Below are 15421 nucleotides of genomic sequence, written 5' to 3'. Positions count from 1 at the left end.
ACATTGCAGCTGACTACTAAATTTGTAAACCTGAAGATGGGAATATAATTTTCCTGAAATCAGTCGTGTTTATAATAAAACAAAATCACAACTGAAGCACGTATTTTCAACCTCACCGACAGAGAGCTTTCATTGAGTGTCTTTTGGCAGAAAACCAAATCATCACAGATGTTCATAAACACTTGCAGAATGTCTACAGAGACCAGGTAGAGAATTGAGCTCGATAAGTCACTGAGGAAGCATCTGTCGACATCACAATGAGGTTGCACAAAAGTGTCTGATATCTTGTGTGCCATCCAGCTGCACACAGCTGTGAGTCCTGCAGTGTTGAAACATACGGGCATTCTCATTCGAGGTGATTGACAGGTCACTCAAACACCTCGCTCTGCTTAACTAGATGTCTCTGTTGGTAGTGCTGACACACTTATCCACCTGTTGGAGTAGCCAAGTGTGTTTTCCCGCTGGGTTCCTTACCACCTAACACAATGTCATAAAGAGCAATGGAGGACCATCTGTGCAGAATTTCTTGTGTATTATGAGGCTGAGTGTGCCAATTTTTTGTCAAAAAATGTGGGTTCATCATTTTGAGCCAGAAACGAAACCGCTATCTGTGGAGAGGCACTGTACCATTTTTCCTCCAAAGAAAAAGTTCAAAACCATATCCACAGCCAGTAAAGTCAAGGCAGTTGTCTTCTGGGACTCTGAAGGGGTTATTCTGTTTCAGATTCTCCCTTATAGTGCAACAATCAACTCTGAAGTCTATTGTGCTACGCTCAGAAACTCTAAGAAATGACTTTCACCCCCAAAATGTAAACAAACTCATCCTCCTCCACGACAGCATAAGGCATGACACATGTCTGCGCACATGAGAGTAGCTCACAAAACTTCGTTCATCCTCATCCCCCCTATAGGCTGGATCCCACACCTTCTGACTCCCTTCTTCCTGGCCCAATGAATGATGCACTCTGTGGGAAGCAGTTCATAGATAATGGGTAGATTATTGATGCAGCATGATGTCGGCTCTGATGTCGACCAATAGAGTGGTACCACAGGGGCGTGCAAACACTTCCAGTAGGGTGGTGTAAACTCTGCATTGAATGGAGATTATGTTGAAAAATAAGACTGTGTAGTCGCTGGAGTGGCGAAGAATATGGTGTATTGGAATCCTTAATAAAACTGAAATGCTTTCAGAAAAAAATGCATTGTGTCACTTATTGAACACCTCCCAAAGTTACATTTTCTATACTAACCCACCAGCCTACAGTGGAAAAAGAGCATCGCTCTGTAAGAGTGCGACGTGATATGATAGGCAATCACCTGATTGTGTTTGTTGTGTTATCGCATTATCTCATGGATCCCATTATGTACACTTTCTTTAAAACAAGCTTTCAGCATTACTGGAAGAGGTTCCTGTCACTACAAGCATGGGTATGTTCTTCCAGCACGACGGGGTCACTGAAAATTCTAGTGATCAGGTGACACATCATCTAAACATAACATTTCCTGGAAGATGAATTTGCAGAAATAGTCACATTTTTCGGCCATCAAAATCCCCAGATCTTTCCTCTTTGGATTTTTGTCTGAGGGGCTGGTTAAAAGGCAAAGTCCACACAGAGAAAGTAACATGAGAGACAAATTGATAGGATTATGTGCTGCCTTTATACAAGTATACCATAATGATCTGAGAAGAATAATATGTGATGTTGTTAAGAGAATTTAAAAGTCAGAGATGGAATTTGTTAAACCCAACTTTAAATTTAACTGTTCACCTTTGCTTATCACCTTTGAGTGTCTATTTGGGTTCCATTCTAACAGCTGTATCTTTCATAACAATAGAAACTGGACACATGTTACATGGAATGCTTTATCTGGATTGGTCTATACTATAAATATTTGCAATTCTTTCAGAAACAACCTTGGTATTAGTTTGGTACTGAGAGGAATGACTTGGTTCTTGTGTAATTTAAATATTCATTGCTTTAAAAGGTGTTTTGTTTTAAATAAAGATGCAATATAAATGCAGGCCAGCATTGCAAGAAATGATGTCCAAGGCTGTGGTATACGTAAATCATTTCTGACTTTTTTCATGTTTTAAGAAAAGAGGCTAATCAAAATGGAAATAACAGTGGAAAGTGATACAGCAGGGAAAGGAGTTTAGTTTTGATTCAGTATTCTAATAAAATGGTGGTACAGCTAGAAGAATCTTCAAAGGAGGCATGTAACATCAGGTAATCAAAGGAGGTTGGTTTATAGGGCTGAAGTGACGGGCTCTCCGACATCTAGTGGTCCAGAAGTTGATTCAGATCTCAGTCACATCTGATAAGGATGTTCTAAATATGCTCCAGATTAAAATAAACCGTGGGAAAACCTCAATTAAATGCGTAATACATTGCCAAAAATTGTGAAACACTAACCAGTCAGACCAATCTCAAAATTAACAGTTTAATAGCATGTTACCTGCAAGATGTAGATACGAATTTCTGATGCATCAAAAGTGACATTTTAATATCACGTATGAATAAAACACACTTTAAGGAAAAAAATAGAAAACAATGCATCACAAAGAAATTCTTCAAATGCGACAGAAATCAGTAGGCGTGATGTACATGTGCAGACAAACAAATGATTACAATTTCAGAAAAAATGAATGATTTATTGAAGAGAAAGAGCTTCACAAATTGAGCAAGTCAGTAATTTGTTGGTCAGCCTCCAGCCCTTATGCAAGCAGTTATTCAGCTTGGAACTGATTAATAGAGTTGCCGGATGTCCTCCTGCAGAACATTGTGCCAAATTAAGCCCAACTGGTGGATTGGATCCCAAGTTGCTCAGAGTGTCCTGCCCGTAATGCTCCAAACTTTCTCAACTGGGGAGAGATCCAACAACTTTGCTGGCCAAGGTAGGGTTTGGCAAGCACGAAGACAAGCAATTGAAAATTTCACCACATGTGGGCGGGTATTGTCTTCCTGAATGAAAGCTCGAAGTGGATTGCCATGAAGGGCAACAAAATGACACGCAGAATATTGTTGATATACTGCTGTGATGTGGAGGTGTCGTGGATAACAACTAAAAAAGTCCTGCTACGAAAAGAAATGGCACCCCAGACCACCGCTCCCAGTTACCGGGCCGTATGACAGCGACAGTCAGGTTGGTATCCCGTCACTGTCTGGAGCATCTCCAGATATATCTTTGCTCGTCATCAGGGCTCCATTTTAAGCTGGACTCATCCCTGAAGACAACGAGATCCCAGAGTGAAGACACGTCTGGGTATGCCCCGGATAGTGGTGAACGAGGAGGGACGGTCTGGGTGTCATTTACTTTCGTAGCAGGATACCTTCAGTTGTCATCCTCGACACCCTTAGAGCACGGCAGTATAGCAGTGATATTCTACATCCCATTTTGTTGCCCTTGGTGGCAAGCCATCCTGGGCTTACATTTCACCAAGATTACGCCCGTCCACACACAGTGAGAGCTTCTACTGCTGGGCTTCGTGCTCGCCAAACCCTACCTCGATCGGCAAAGTTGCTGGATCTCTCCCCAACCGAAAAATTTGGAGCATTATGGACAGTGGCCTCCAACCGTATCAGGATTTTGACAATCTAATGTGTCAGTTGGACATTATTTGGCAAATATCCCTCAGGAGGATATCCAATAATTCTGTCAGTCAGTTAAAGCCATAACTGTTTTCATTGGGGCCAGAGATCAACCAACACATTATTGAAGCTCTTTCTCTTGAGTAAATCATTAATATTTTCTGAAATTGTAATAACTGCTCTTTTTTCTAGGAATGTAGTTGCATACTTAATATTTAAGTCTCTCCACTAACCTAAATAAGCAATTATAATGGCTGTAACATTTCTAACAAAAGACCAATAAAATTACAAATTAAAAAAAAAATCTTTGTATGAAATTAGATTTCAAGTGGGTGAACACCTATGATTACATACAGAGAAAAAGTAACACTGCACATTACAGCCAAGTTGAGCAGATAAAACTGTACATGGTTTGAAATTGTGTTAGTTTACAGTTGATTTGCTTATAAAACTCATATGTGATGTTTCTGACACGATTAATAATATGGATATCCTCCTCCCTTACTCACCTGTCCACGTTCATCCAGTTGGTTGTATTCGCTTATGGCCGATATAAATATAAATGCGGCACAGTTTTCAAAACAGTGAAGCCATTTGGGTCGTTCTGTTCTCTGTCCTCCCACATCGACAATGCTGAAATGTAAAAGTGGGCTGATTAATCGGGTTACTGATTATAGGAATGGAAAGCCTGTACAAATAACCATGTTATAAATTTCAATGCCAGAAAAGAATGCAACACTCTCAGGAACAAAAACATTTAACTGACAAGTGATGTGAAAGGTAGTTCATCACTGTAGGTTTATAAGGTAAAACAAATTCAGACCTAATGAAATACTTGCCACAATAAAGAATGCCCAAACAGTTACATCAATACACATTGTAGACCCCTACCAACAATGCTGGTGCATATTCTCACATGTTAACAACGACAGAGGTGTCAAATAGTATCCTGGGATATAGATTATCCCAAGCATCTTGCGACTTCCAGTGTAATTTGGCAATGGTTCTTTCAGCACCCAGAAAATGCATAAGTTCCTATTTCAGCATGTCCCATACATGTTCAGTTGACTGGAGAAGTGGCGATCTTGCTGACTAGGGCACTTTTTGCACACCACGAAGGGCACTTTGCACTGCAGCAGTTGTGTGTGGATGCATTGTCGAAGAAATGGAAGTAGCACGGGAATAACAGTGTGGGCAGTGTAGCGGGCACTAGTTACTTCATCGTACAGAAATATCAAATGTGGCTGTGATTTGTAATTGGTGGCACCCCACACTATGAAGCCTGGAATGGGACCTGTATGTCACGGATAAATATGCTCTGGAATACACCGCTCACCAGGTCTACACCCCAAATGTGTACAGCCACCACTCACATGCAGACAGAACCTACATCTACTTGTGCATCAATACTCTGAAAATCACATTTAAGTGCCTGGCAGAGGGTTCATTGAACTACCTTTACAATTCTCTATTGTTCCAATCTCGTATAGCATGTGGAAAGAACGAACACCCGTATCTTTCTGTATGAGCTCTGATTTCACTTATTTTATCATGATCATTTCTCCCTATGTAGGTCAGTGTCAACAAAATATTTTTGCATCCAGAGGAGAAATTTGGTAATTGGAATTTCGTGAGAAGATTCTGTTGCAGCAAAACACCTTTGTTTCAATGATGTCCACCCCAAATCCTGTGTCATTTCAGTGACAATACAAAATGTGCTGCCCTTCTTTGAACTTTTTTGATGTACTCCATCAATCCTATCTGGTAAGGAACCTAGGAACCTACAACATGCAACAGTATACCAAAAGAGGACGGACAAGCGTACTGTAGGCAGTCTCCTTAGTAGATCTATTACATTTTCTAAGTGTCCTGCCAATAAAATGGAGTCTTTGGTTAGCCTTCCCCACAGCATTTTCTATGTGTTCCTTCCAATTTATGTTGCTCAGAACTGTAATTCCTAGGTATTTTGTTGAATTTACAGCCTTTACATTGGACTGATTTATCAAGTAAGTGAAGTTTAACAGATTCCTTTTAGCACTTATGTGGATCACCTCACACTTTTTATTATTTAGGGTCAATGGCCAATTTTTGCACCATGCAGATATAGTTTCTAAATCATATTGCAATTTGTTTTGATCTTCTAATGACTTTGTTAGACAATAAATGACAGCATCATCTGCAAACAACCTAAGAGGGCTGCTCAAATTGTCTCCCAAATCCTTTATATAGATAAGGAACAGCAAAGGGACTTAACACTACCACGGGGAATGCCAGAAATCAATTCTCTCTTACTCGGTCACTTTTGTCAATTACCATGAACGGTGACCTCTCTGACAGGAAATCACGAATCCAGTCACATAACTGAGACGATATTCAATAAGCACGCAATTTCACTGCAAGCCGCTTGTGTGGTACAGTGTCAAAAGCCTTCCAAAAGTCCAGAAATATGGAACCAATCTGAAATCCCGTGTCAGTAGCACTCGACATTTCATGCCAGTAAAGAGCTAGTTGTGTTTCACAAGAATGATGTTTTCTAAATCTGTGTTGACTGTGTGTCAATAGACTGTTTTCTTTGAGGTAATTCACAATGTTCGACCACAATATATGTTCCAAAATCGTGCTGCATATCAACGTTAATGATATGAGCCTGTAATTTAGTGGATTGCTCCTACTACCTTTCTTGAATACTGGTGTGACCTGTGCAACTTTCAAGTCTTTGCGTACAGATTTTTCAGCAAACGTTTGTATACAATTGTTAAGTAAGGAGCTGTTACATCAGCATACTCTGATAGGAACCTAATTGGTATACAGCCTGGACCAGAAGACTTGCTTTTATTAAGTGATTTAAGTTGCTTCACTACTCCGAGGATATTTACTTCTATGTTACTCATGTTGGCAGCTGTTCTCGATTCAAATTCTGGAATATTTACTTCATCTTATTTTGTGAAGGCATTTTGGAAGGCTGTGTTTAGTAACTCTGCTTTGGCTGAAAATGACAGGTCACCATTCCACTCTCCAGTCAAGTCTTTCACCAGGCCAGAGTAGCTGTGTGTGTTGGTGTTGTGGTGTCAGTGTTAGCCCGGCCAGAGCCACACTATTGTACTTCTTCTACAAGCACACAGTTCCTAATGGTTCCTGTTGACAAAGCAGGTGCAAGACGTGTCCATATTCATCCCTGGACGATGTTCAGTCAGCCTCTGCTGCTCTCACACTGTGTCAATCTCGCCGTACATATGTACCGTGTGGATATGTAGAACCTGCTCTGTGGAATGTTCAGAGGTGACTGTCTAATGCAGTGACACACCACCGATACACTGAGCCTGAAGTACGGATCAATCTGTCGGTACATCCATCCAGTTTCCCGCAGACACACAATGTGATCCATTTCAAACGGATTAAAGCTGTTCGACAGGTGTACGTATACTCGGTTGCCAGGGTTGTACCCCAGAGGGAATGTTGCAAACACTGTTCATCTCTAAACTCAGCACAGTTACCACCTGCAGAGTCAAAACAGAGGGCACACTCATTACTTAGCAAACAAACCCCGTAAAAATCACATCCAGGCTGGCGGGTACACCAGTTCTCACCTGTAATCCGTGAGGCATATTCAGTCCAGACCTGGTTCACCTCCCTCAGTTTCAGGAGTGACACATGCACTTGGCCATTAGAGTGGCTCATTACCTGACTAAGTAAGTTTTTTTGGATCTACTTTTGATTAACAATTTTTTTGTCTCTATGAGGATGTGATTTGGTTATTTGCCAGGTAAATCACCTGCTGATCTAATTTTTGAATAAACCATTAAATCTTGTTGTAATAGTAAATAGGAAAACACTTGCTAATGTTTCGAAAAATCATGTTTATTTGATCATGATCTGTCTTTCAGATTCTTATGCCATCATCAGGTGACAACTGAAAATGTGCTAAGAAACCAAAAGCCACTTCATTACCAGATAAACATAATTTTGCTGAACAACATTAGGACATGTTTTCCTAATTAACATTATTATTGTGTACTGCCAAGCACTAACAGAAAATTCAGTTAATGTTAAACATTGTTATATTTCGATGCAATGGCTACGTTAGAAAAGACACAGTGGCTGAACTTGCACTGACAACACTACACAAACACTGCTGGCCTCAGTCATTAAATGAAGGCTGTCGGCCACTGCATTGTCCACGATGAGAGGTAGTGCCTGAAATGTGATATTCTCTGCACATTCTTGACACTGTGGGTCTCAGAACACTGAATTTCCTGACGATTTCCAAAATGTTATGTTCCATGCATCTAGCTCCAACTAGAATTCCCCATTCAGAGGCTATTAATTACCACCATGTGACGATAATAACACCAGAAACCTTTTCAAATGGATCACTGAGTACAAATGACAGCTCCACCAATGCACTGCCCTTTTGTACCCTGTGCACAAAATGGTACTGCCATCTGTATATGTGCACATTACTATCCCCTGACTTTTGTAGAGGAGAGACATTTGATTTTGGCAGCTGTGTGAATACGTACCACGTTACAGTTTCCTGAGATTTGCTTACACGTGTGGCCTTCATATCCATTTAATTCTGAGAAAAGTTAAATATTCTTGGTTTCAGTTATCTTCAGACTTATTTGCAAGAGAAACCAGGGCTGATGTGTCAGGATTCCTCCACTGTTATTGTGACGAGCACAGTCATTTCTAGTTATACTGTTATTTGAGAAGTCCTGTTTCATCACACAGTCTACAGTGCCGACACTACTGGCAGTTGCACCGTAGCAGCAAGCTGATATTTATGAGTGATTGTGAGATAGTTAAATGCCCAGTGCCTACAGAAATTCAGATTCAATACTCAACTTAAAAAGTGTGAAAGACAGCAGTCCAGACAGAACTCCATAGATTACAAGGGTCACTCCAAAAGAAATGCACACTATTTTTGTAAAAATACAGTTTTCATTCTGCACGAGTGAAAGTTTTACAGTGTGTAGATACATCCTTCCCGCTTGTTTTCAAACTTAGTTCAACCTGTTCCTGTGAGTGGCACCGTCACAGCATGTCTTCGAGATGGCTGCTACACTTGACGTTCGTTCATAGAATTCCTGTGCTGTGAAAATGAGACAGTGGAAACATCCACAAGAGGTTGAAAAAGGTGTACGGAGATGCTGTCGATCGCAGTACAATTAGTCAGTGGGCAAGTTGGTTACGTGATGAAAGTGGGCAAGGCCTTATTGAGGATTGTCCTCACAGCGGCAGACCTCATACTGCACACACTCCAGACAATGTGCAGAGAGTTAACGAATTCGTGACTGCTGACAGACACATCACAGTGAACGAACTGTCACCAAATTGTCACGCTTCGTTGGGATAGGGGAAGGAAGTGGTTGACGAATACTGAAAGTGTTGGTGTTGAAAAAGGTTTGTGCCAGGTGGGTTTCCAGGATATTGACAGTGGCTCACAAAGAAACAAAAGAAAAATGGTATGCAGCAAACTTTTGGAACAGTACGAGAATGGTGGAGATGAATTTCTTGGAAGAATTTTGACAGGTGATGAAACATGGCTCCATCATTTTTCACCAGAGATGAAGAGGCAATCAATGGAGTGGCATCATGAAAACTCACCCAAGAAAAAAACAATTCAAAACCACACCTTCTGCTGGAAAAGTTATGTCTATGGTATTTTTCGATTCTGAAGGACTCTTGCTTGTGGACATAATGCCAAGTGGAACCACTATAAATTCTGATACATATGTGATGGCACTGAAGAAACTTCAAGCTCAACTGAGCCATGTTTGACCATATTGGCAAAAGCAGGATGTTTTGCTGTTGCACGACAATGCACGGCCACATGTCAGTTAAAAAACCGTGGAAGCGATCACAAAACTCGGATGGACAACACTGAAACACCCACCTTACAGTCCTGACCTGGCTCCGTGTGACTATCATCCCTTTGGCAAAGTGAAAGACTCTCTTTGTGGAACAAGTTTGAAGAAGATGACTCCCTTGTGCAAGCTGCCAAACAGTGGCTCCAACAGGTTGGTCCAGAATTTTACCATGTGCCGGTATACAGCCGCTGGTTCCATGATGGCGTAAGGCAGTTGAGAAGGATGGAAATTATGTGGAGAAATGAAAATATTATTTCCAAAGGATGTATCTGCCCACTGTAAAACTTTTAAACATATAGAATAAAAGATGGATTTAAAAAAAAAATAGTGTGCATTTCTTTTGGAGTGACCCTCGTAGATAGTTCATTTCACTGTGTTAGATTAGATCAGTATGTAGGACTTTAACAACCTCACTTAAAGTTAAGCAGATGAGTGTATTTTATATTAATCAATGTTTATTATTTTTTATCGTTGAGTTGTACTTCTTATCTGCATCGTAGTCAAACTCCCAGTAGGACAAATGTTGCAAGCATGCAACCTGTGCTACATCATACAGTGATGATATTTCTGTGGTAAGAGGTCCACTTCCTTCAACCTCAGATGTCAGACACTAGACTTCCTTTACCAACCGAAACACTTTATCTCCCTTTATCCTCACAATATGTGGGTCTCTCTCATCCTGTCCTTCCTAACCACTTACACTGCCAGGTGTCATCAGAATTCTCCAGTAGTGTGTACTAGTGTGAATGAATAAAATATGCTACTGAAAATGCAACATCCACAGTGAAAATCAGGGCTGGACATATCTGCTTACCAGAGCTTCCTATCATAGTTCTCGACAGGCACCCTGTACTCGACGATGCTGGTTGTGGGGCTCCGGGATCTCACAACGTCCTGCACTGTAGGGATGTAACCGGCAGCCCCTATAATGTCGAGCCTCTCCATGTAGCTGAAAAAAGGCAGAGCTCCAAGTTGTTAAACTGTCATAAACTCTGGTTTTCAAATTACCTGTTGTGTAATACACTAAAAAAAGATGTGTGTGTGTGTGTGTGTGTGTGTGTGTGTGTGTGTGTTTGTGTGTGTGTGTGTGTGTGCAGGGGGGGGGGAGGGAGGGAGGGAGGGGAGGGTGTAGACATACACCATGAAGGAGTTATATAAATGAGCAATTGAATAACGTGTTGGTCAACCTCTGGTCCTTATACAGTTTGGCACTGATTGATAGAGTTGTTGGATGTTCTCATGAGGGATACTGTTCCAAATTAAGTCCAGCTGGTGGGTTAGAGCATAAAAATCTCAAGCTATTTGGAGGACCCTGCCCACAATGCTTCAAACATTCTCAATTTGGGAGAGATCCAGTGACCCTATCGGCCAAGGAAGGGTTTGGCAAACACAAAGACAAGCAGTAAAATGTCTCACCATGTGCAGGTGGCCATTATGTTGTTGCATGAAAGCCCACGATAGCTTTCCATGAGGGGAAACAAAATTGGGTATAGAATATTGTTGACATAGCACTGTGCTGTAAGGGTGCCACAGATGACAACCAAAGAAAAAAATGGTTCAAATGGCTCTGAGCACTATGGGACTTAACATCTGAGGTCATCAGTCCTCTAGTACTCAGAACTACTTAAACCTAACTAACCTAAGGACATCACACAACACCCATGCCCGAGGCAGGATTTGAACCTGCGAGCATAGCAGTTGCGCGGTTCTGAACTGAAGCACCTAGAACCGCTTGGCCACCATGGCCGGCTTACATTTCAGTAATTAATCCTTTTGTCTCCTCTAAGGAGTACGGAATTGTATGTAGATATACGAAGTGCATTCAAGTTCTAAGGCGTCCGATTTTTTTTCTCCGGACTGGAAAGAGATAGAAACATGCGCATTGTTTTAAAATGAGGCTGCGTTAATTGTCAATATTTCCCAGAGATGGCAGCACAGTACAGCAGATGGAATTTTACTGCCAGCGGCGAGAATGAGAACTGTTTTAAATACTTAAAATGGTGACGTTTTCCTTACTTGAACAGCGTGCAATCATTCGTTTTCTGAATTTGCGTGGTGTGAAACCAATTGAAATTCATCGACAGTTGAAGGAGACATGTGGTGATGGAGTTATGGATGTGTTGAAAGTGCGTTCGTGGGTGCGACAGTTTAATGAAGGCAGAACATCGTGTGACAACAAACCGAAACAACCTCGGGCTCGCACAAGCCGGTCTGAAGACACGATCGAGAAAGTGGAGAGAATTGTTTTGGGGGATCGCCGAATGACTGTTGAACAGATCGCCTCCAGAGTTGGCATTTCTGTGGGTTCTGTGCACACAATCCTGCATGACGACCTGAAAATGCGAAAAGTGTCATCCAGGTGGGTGCCACGAATGCTGACGGACGACCACACGGCTGCCCGTGTGGCATGTTGCCGAGCAATGTTGATGCGCAATGACAGCGCGAATGGGACTTTCTTTTCGTCGGTTGTGACAATGGATGAGACGTGGATGCCATTTTTCAATCCAGAAACAAAGCGCCAGTCAGCTCAATGGAAGCACACAGATTCACCGCCACCAAAAAAATTTCGGGTAACCGCCAGGGCTGAAAAAATGATGGTGTCCATGTTCTTGGACAGCGAGGGCGTAATCCTTACCCATTGCGTTCCAAAGGGCACTACGGTAACAGGTGCATACTACAAAAATGTTTTGAAGAACAAATTCCTTCCTACACTGCAACAAAAACGTCCAGGAAGGGCTGCGCGTGTGCTGTTTCACCAAGACAACGCACCTGCACATCGAGCTAACGTTACGCAACAGTTTCTTCGTGATAACAACTTTGAAGTGATTCCTCGTGCTCCCTACTCACCTGACCTGGCTCCTAGTGACTTTTGGCTTTTTCCAACAATGAAAGACACTCTCCGTGGCCGCACATTCACCAGCCGTGCTGCTATTGCCTCAGCGATTTTCCAGTGGTCAAAACAGACTCCTAAAGAAGCCTTCGCCGCTGCCATGGAATCATGGCGTCAGCATTGTGAAAAATGTGTACGTCTGCAGGGCGATTACGTCGAGAAGTAACGCCAGTTTCATCGATTTCGGGTGAGTAGTTAATTAGAAAAGAAATCAGAGGCCTTAGAACTTGAATGCACCTCGTAATGTAATTGGATGGATAAAAACCTACTCACGAGGCCTCAGCAGGCGAACACACATATAAAAGTATTTAAATTTGCAAGGCTTCAGAGCCAGTATCTCCTTATTCTGGCAGAAGGGTTGAAGGGGAAGGAAGATGGATGAAGGAAAAGAACTGGTGAGGTTCAGGGAAAGATGGAGAGTTCAGAAAAGTCACCCAGAACCCCAGGTAAAAGTGACTTACTGGACGTGATGAGAAGGAAAGGATGATTACTGGAGACTGCACCAAATGAGATTAGAAAGCCTGAGAGCTTAAAGATGGAAGAGAGGGCAATACACAAGATAGAGATTACTACCAAAACATCATGCATTAGTTAATAAGAGCAGAAAGCTAAGTGCATTGTATGTGACAGAGGTGGGATGGAACAGCGAAAACTAGACAGGTCAGAAAATGAAAGATATAGAAAACTAAAAGGGATTGAAGAAAAGAATAGACACTGTGAAGAAATGCTGATGGTGGAGATATTAACATAAATTAAGGCAAGGTGGGTGGCGAAAACTGAGGATTTGTTGTAGTGCCAATTATCACCTGTGGAGATCTGAGAAACATGTCGGGGGAAGAATCCAGATGGCATGTGTGGTGAAGCAGGTACCGAGGTCACAATTGTCACGCTCTGCAACAGGATATTTTGTGTTGCCAGTGTACACCATCTGCCTACGCCCGTTCATCCTCATTGAGAACTTGCCGACGGTCGTGCCGATGCAAAGGGTTGAACAGTGTTTACATAGCAGCTGATACACAATATGTGTTGTTGTTTCACAGGTGGCTCTCCCTTTGGTAGTATATGTTTTGACACTTACAGGGCTGGTATAGTTGACGGAAGAAGGGTGCATAGGGCAAGTCACAGGAGTAGGAGCCATTGGGTAGGGGGATGAGAGAAGAAGGAGCACACAGTCAGACAAGGATACTGTGGAGATTGAGATGTCGACAGAAAGCTATTCTAGGTGTGGTGGGCAAAATATCTGACAGAATGGGCCTCATTTCGGGGCACGATTTTTAGGAAGTCGTAGCCTTGTCGAAGTAGCTGATTAATACATTAAAGACCAGGATAATACAGAGTGAGTTTTTTATCCATACAATTACATTATAATTTCAAAAATTGAGAATTTCATGAAGAGAGATTTTTAATTTCTGTAGTCAAGTCTGTTAGAGCTACAATAATTTAGAAGGTTCAAAATATCATTATTAATAAGTAAACTTAGTTCTTCTTACTATTTTGTGGAATCCAGGAGGTATAGCTCATCTCGACGATCGTAGCAAATTTGTACATTCGCGTCATTCCAGACCTCTTTGATAGCTGCCAAAAGTTCATCATTCATTTCAGTCACATTTCCTACGTTAATGTCCATGATTCTTCTTGCACATTCCTGTAAATATTTTACTTAAAATTAGAGACATTACTTCATCAGAATACTAAATAAATAAATTGATTGCGATGTTATCTGCACAAAACTGTTATTACTCTTTTTTTTACTTTTTAACATTAACTGTATATTATCGGATACATCACTTTTGTTATTAACATTTTTCAGAGGATGATTTCCAACAACAACAATGAAGTGAAGAGTTCAGTTTTATGAGCACATAAGAAGAATGAATGATTCCAAGTGAACTAAATGCACCTTTAACTCAAAACTGAAAACAAAGAATGCTGTGATAGATGAATGTCAAAAAAAGATCTACACAAAATTGGTGAATCAGAAGATTTGCACCATCACAACATCTTTAGAAGAGAAATGAACAAGTGGCGCTAAATTGTCAGATGAATGGCGTGCTTGAAGAAAAACATCATGGTAACAAAAACAATAAAATCTGAGAACATCAATCATAAAGGTTAGAAGCTTATCATGGTCTGTAGACGTCAGAGTAATGAAGTAAATAATAATGATAATGATGATAATAACAAAGTTTTATTTAATACAAAATTATTTTGAATATGCTGCACAAGCTGATACAACGAGAGAAAAAAATCGCTACACAAAGAAGGAGTTGTGCAACATAAATGAAAGTTGCTAGGGATATTTCTATATCTGAAAGGTGATGACTATTCGAATTTTGCACCAGTTGCCTGAGGATACAAATCATGTTTGCCTTAAATACATGTTGTAACAGTCCATAAGTTTTAGTTACCTCTGAGGTTGGACACAGTGATTTTGTGTTAGTCAGGATTGGCATTAAGGTGACAAAGGCACCATTACCGACACCGCTTCGAATGAGGTCGTGAAATAAAACTATGAGAAGTCGGATGTTCTTCTTCTGTGGTACTGCAGAGAGACTTACAGAATGTAGCCACTGTTCACAATTGCTGGCAGCGGTGGTCAGAAGAATGTACAGTCGCAAGAAGACTGGGCTCCGAATGGCCACGTGGCACTACCGAGATGGAAAACCCTCACGTTCAGCATACGGCTCTGGTGCATCGTACTGCATCTGCAGCAGCAATCTGCACAGCAGTTGGCACCACAGTGACACAGTGAACTGTTACAAGTTGGTTACTTTGAAGAAAATTCTCAGCCAGGAGCCCTGTAATGTGCAACCCACTGACCCCAAACCACCACCATTTGCGACTTCAGTGGTGCCAAACGAGAGCTCACTGGAGGTGGAGGTCTGTTGTGTTTTCCGATGAAAGTCGGTTCTGCATCGGTGCCACTGATGGCTGTGTGTCGGTTAAAAGGAGGTCAGTTGAGGGCTTGCAGCCAACCTGTCCGTGTGCTAGACACACTGGACCTACAGCTGGAGTTACGGTCCGAGGTGCGATTGCGTATCACAGCAGGTGCACTTTCTTGATTATCCCAT

The 15421-nt window shown here is 41.5% G+C and overlaps 1 protein-coding gene across 1 annotated transcript in view; it reads right to left on the bottom strand.

Moving 5' to 3' along the window:
- Positions 1–15421, bottom strand: part of LOC126214980 (guanine nucleotide-binding protein subunit alpha-14-like) — a 104168-nt gene that overhangs the window by 26689 nt on the left and 62058 nt on the right. The window contains exons 3-5 of the mRNA XM_049941612.1: positions 13841–13995; positions 10275–10409; positions 4100–4223 (exon numbers count right to left, since the gene is read on the bottom strand). Coding sequence (XP_049797569.1) covers positions 4100–4223; positions 10275–10409; positions 13841–13995 — 414 coding nt within the window. The remainder of the gene's footprint in view (positions 1–4099; positions 4224–10274; positions 10410–13840; positions 13996–15421) is intronic.

This window comes from Schistocerca nitens, chromosome 12 (assembly GCF_023898315.1).
Source record: "Schistocerca nitens isolate TAMUIC-IGC-003100 chromosome 12, iqSchNite1.1, whole genome shotgun sequence".
Classification (NCBI taxonomy): Eukaryota; Metazoa; Arthropoda; class Insecta; order Orthoptera; family Acrididae; genus Schistocerca; species Schistocerca nitens.
Note: the sequence above shows the minus strand (reverse complement) of the source record. Positions and strands in the feature narration are given on the sequence as shown.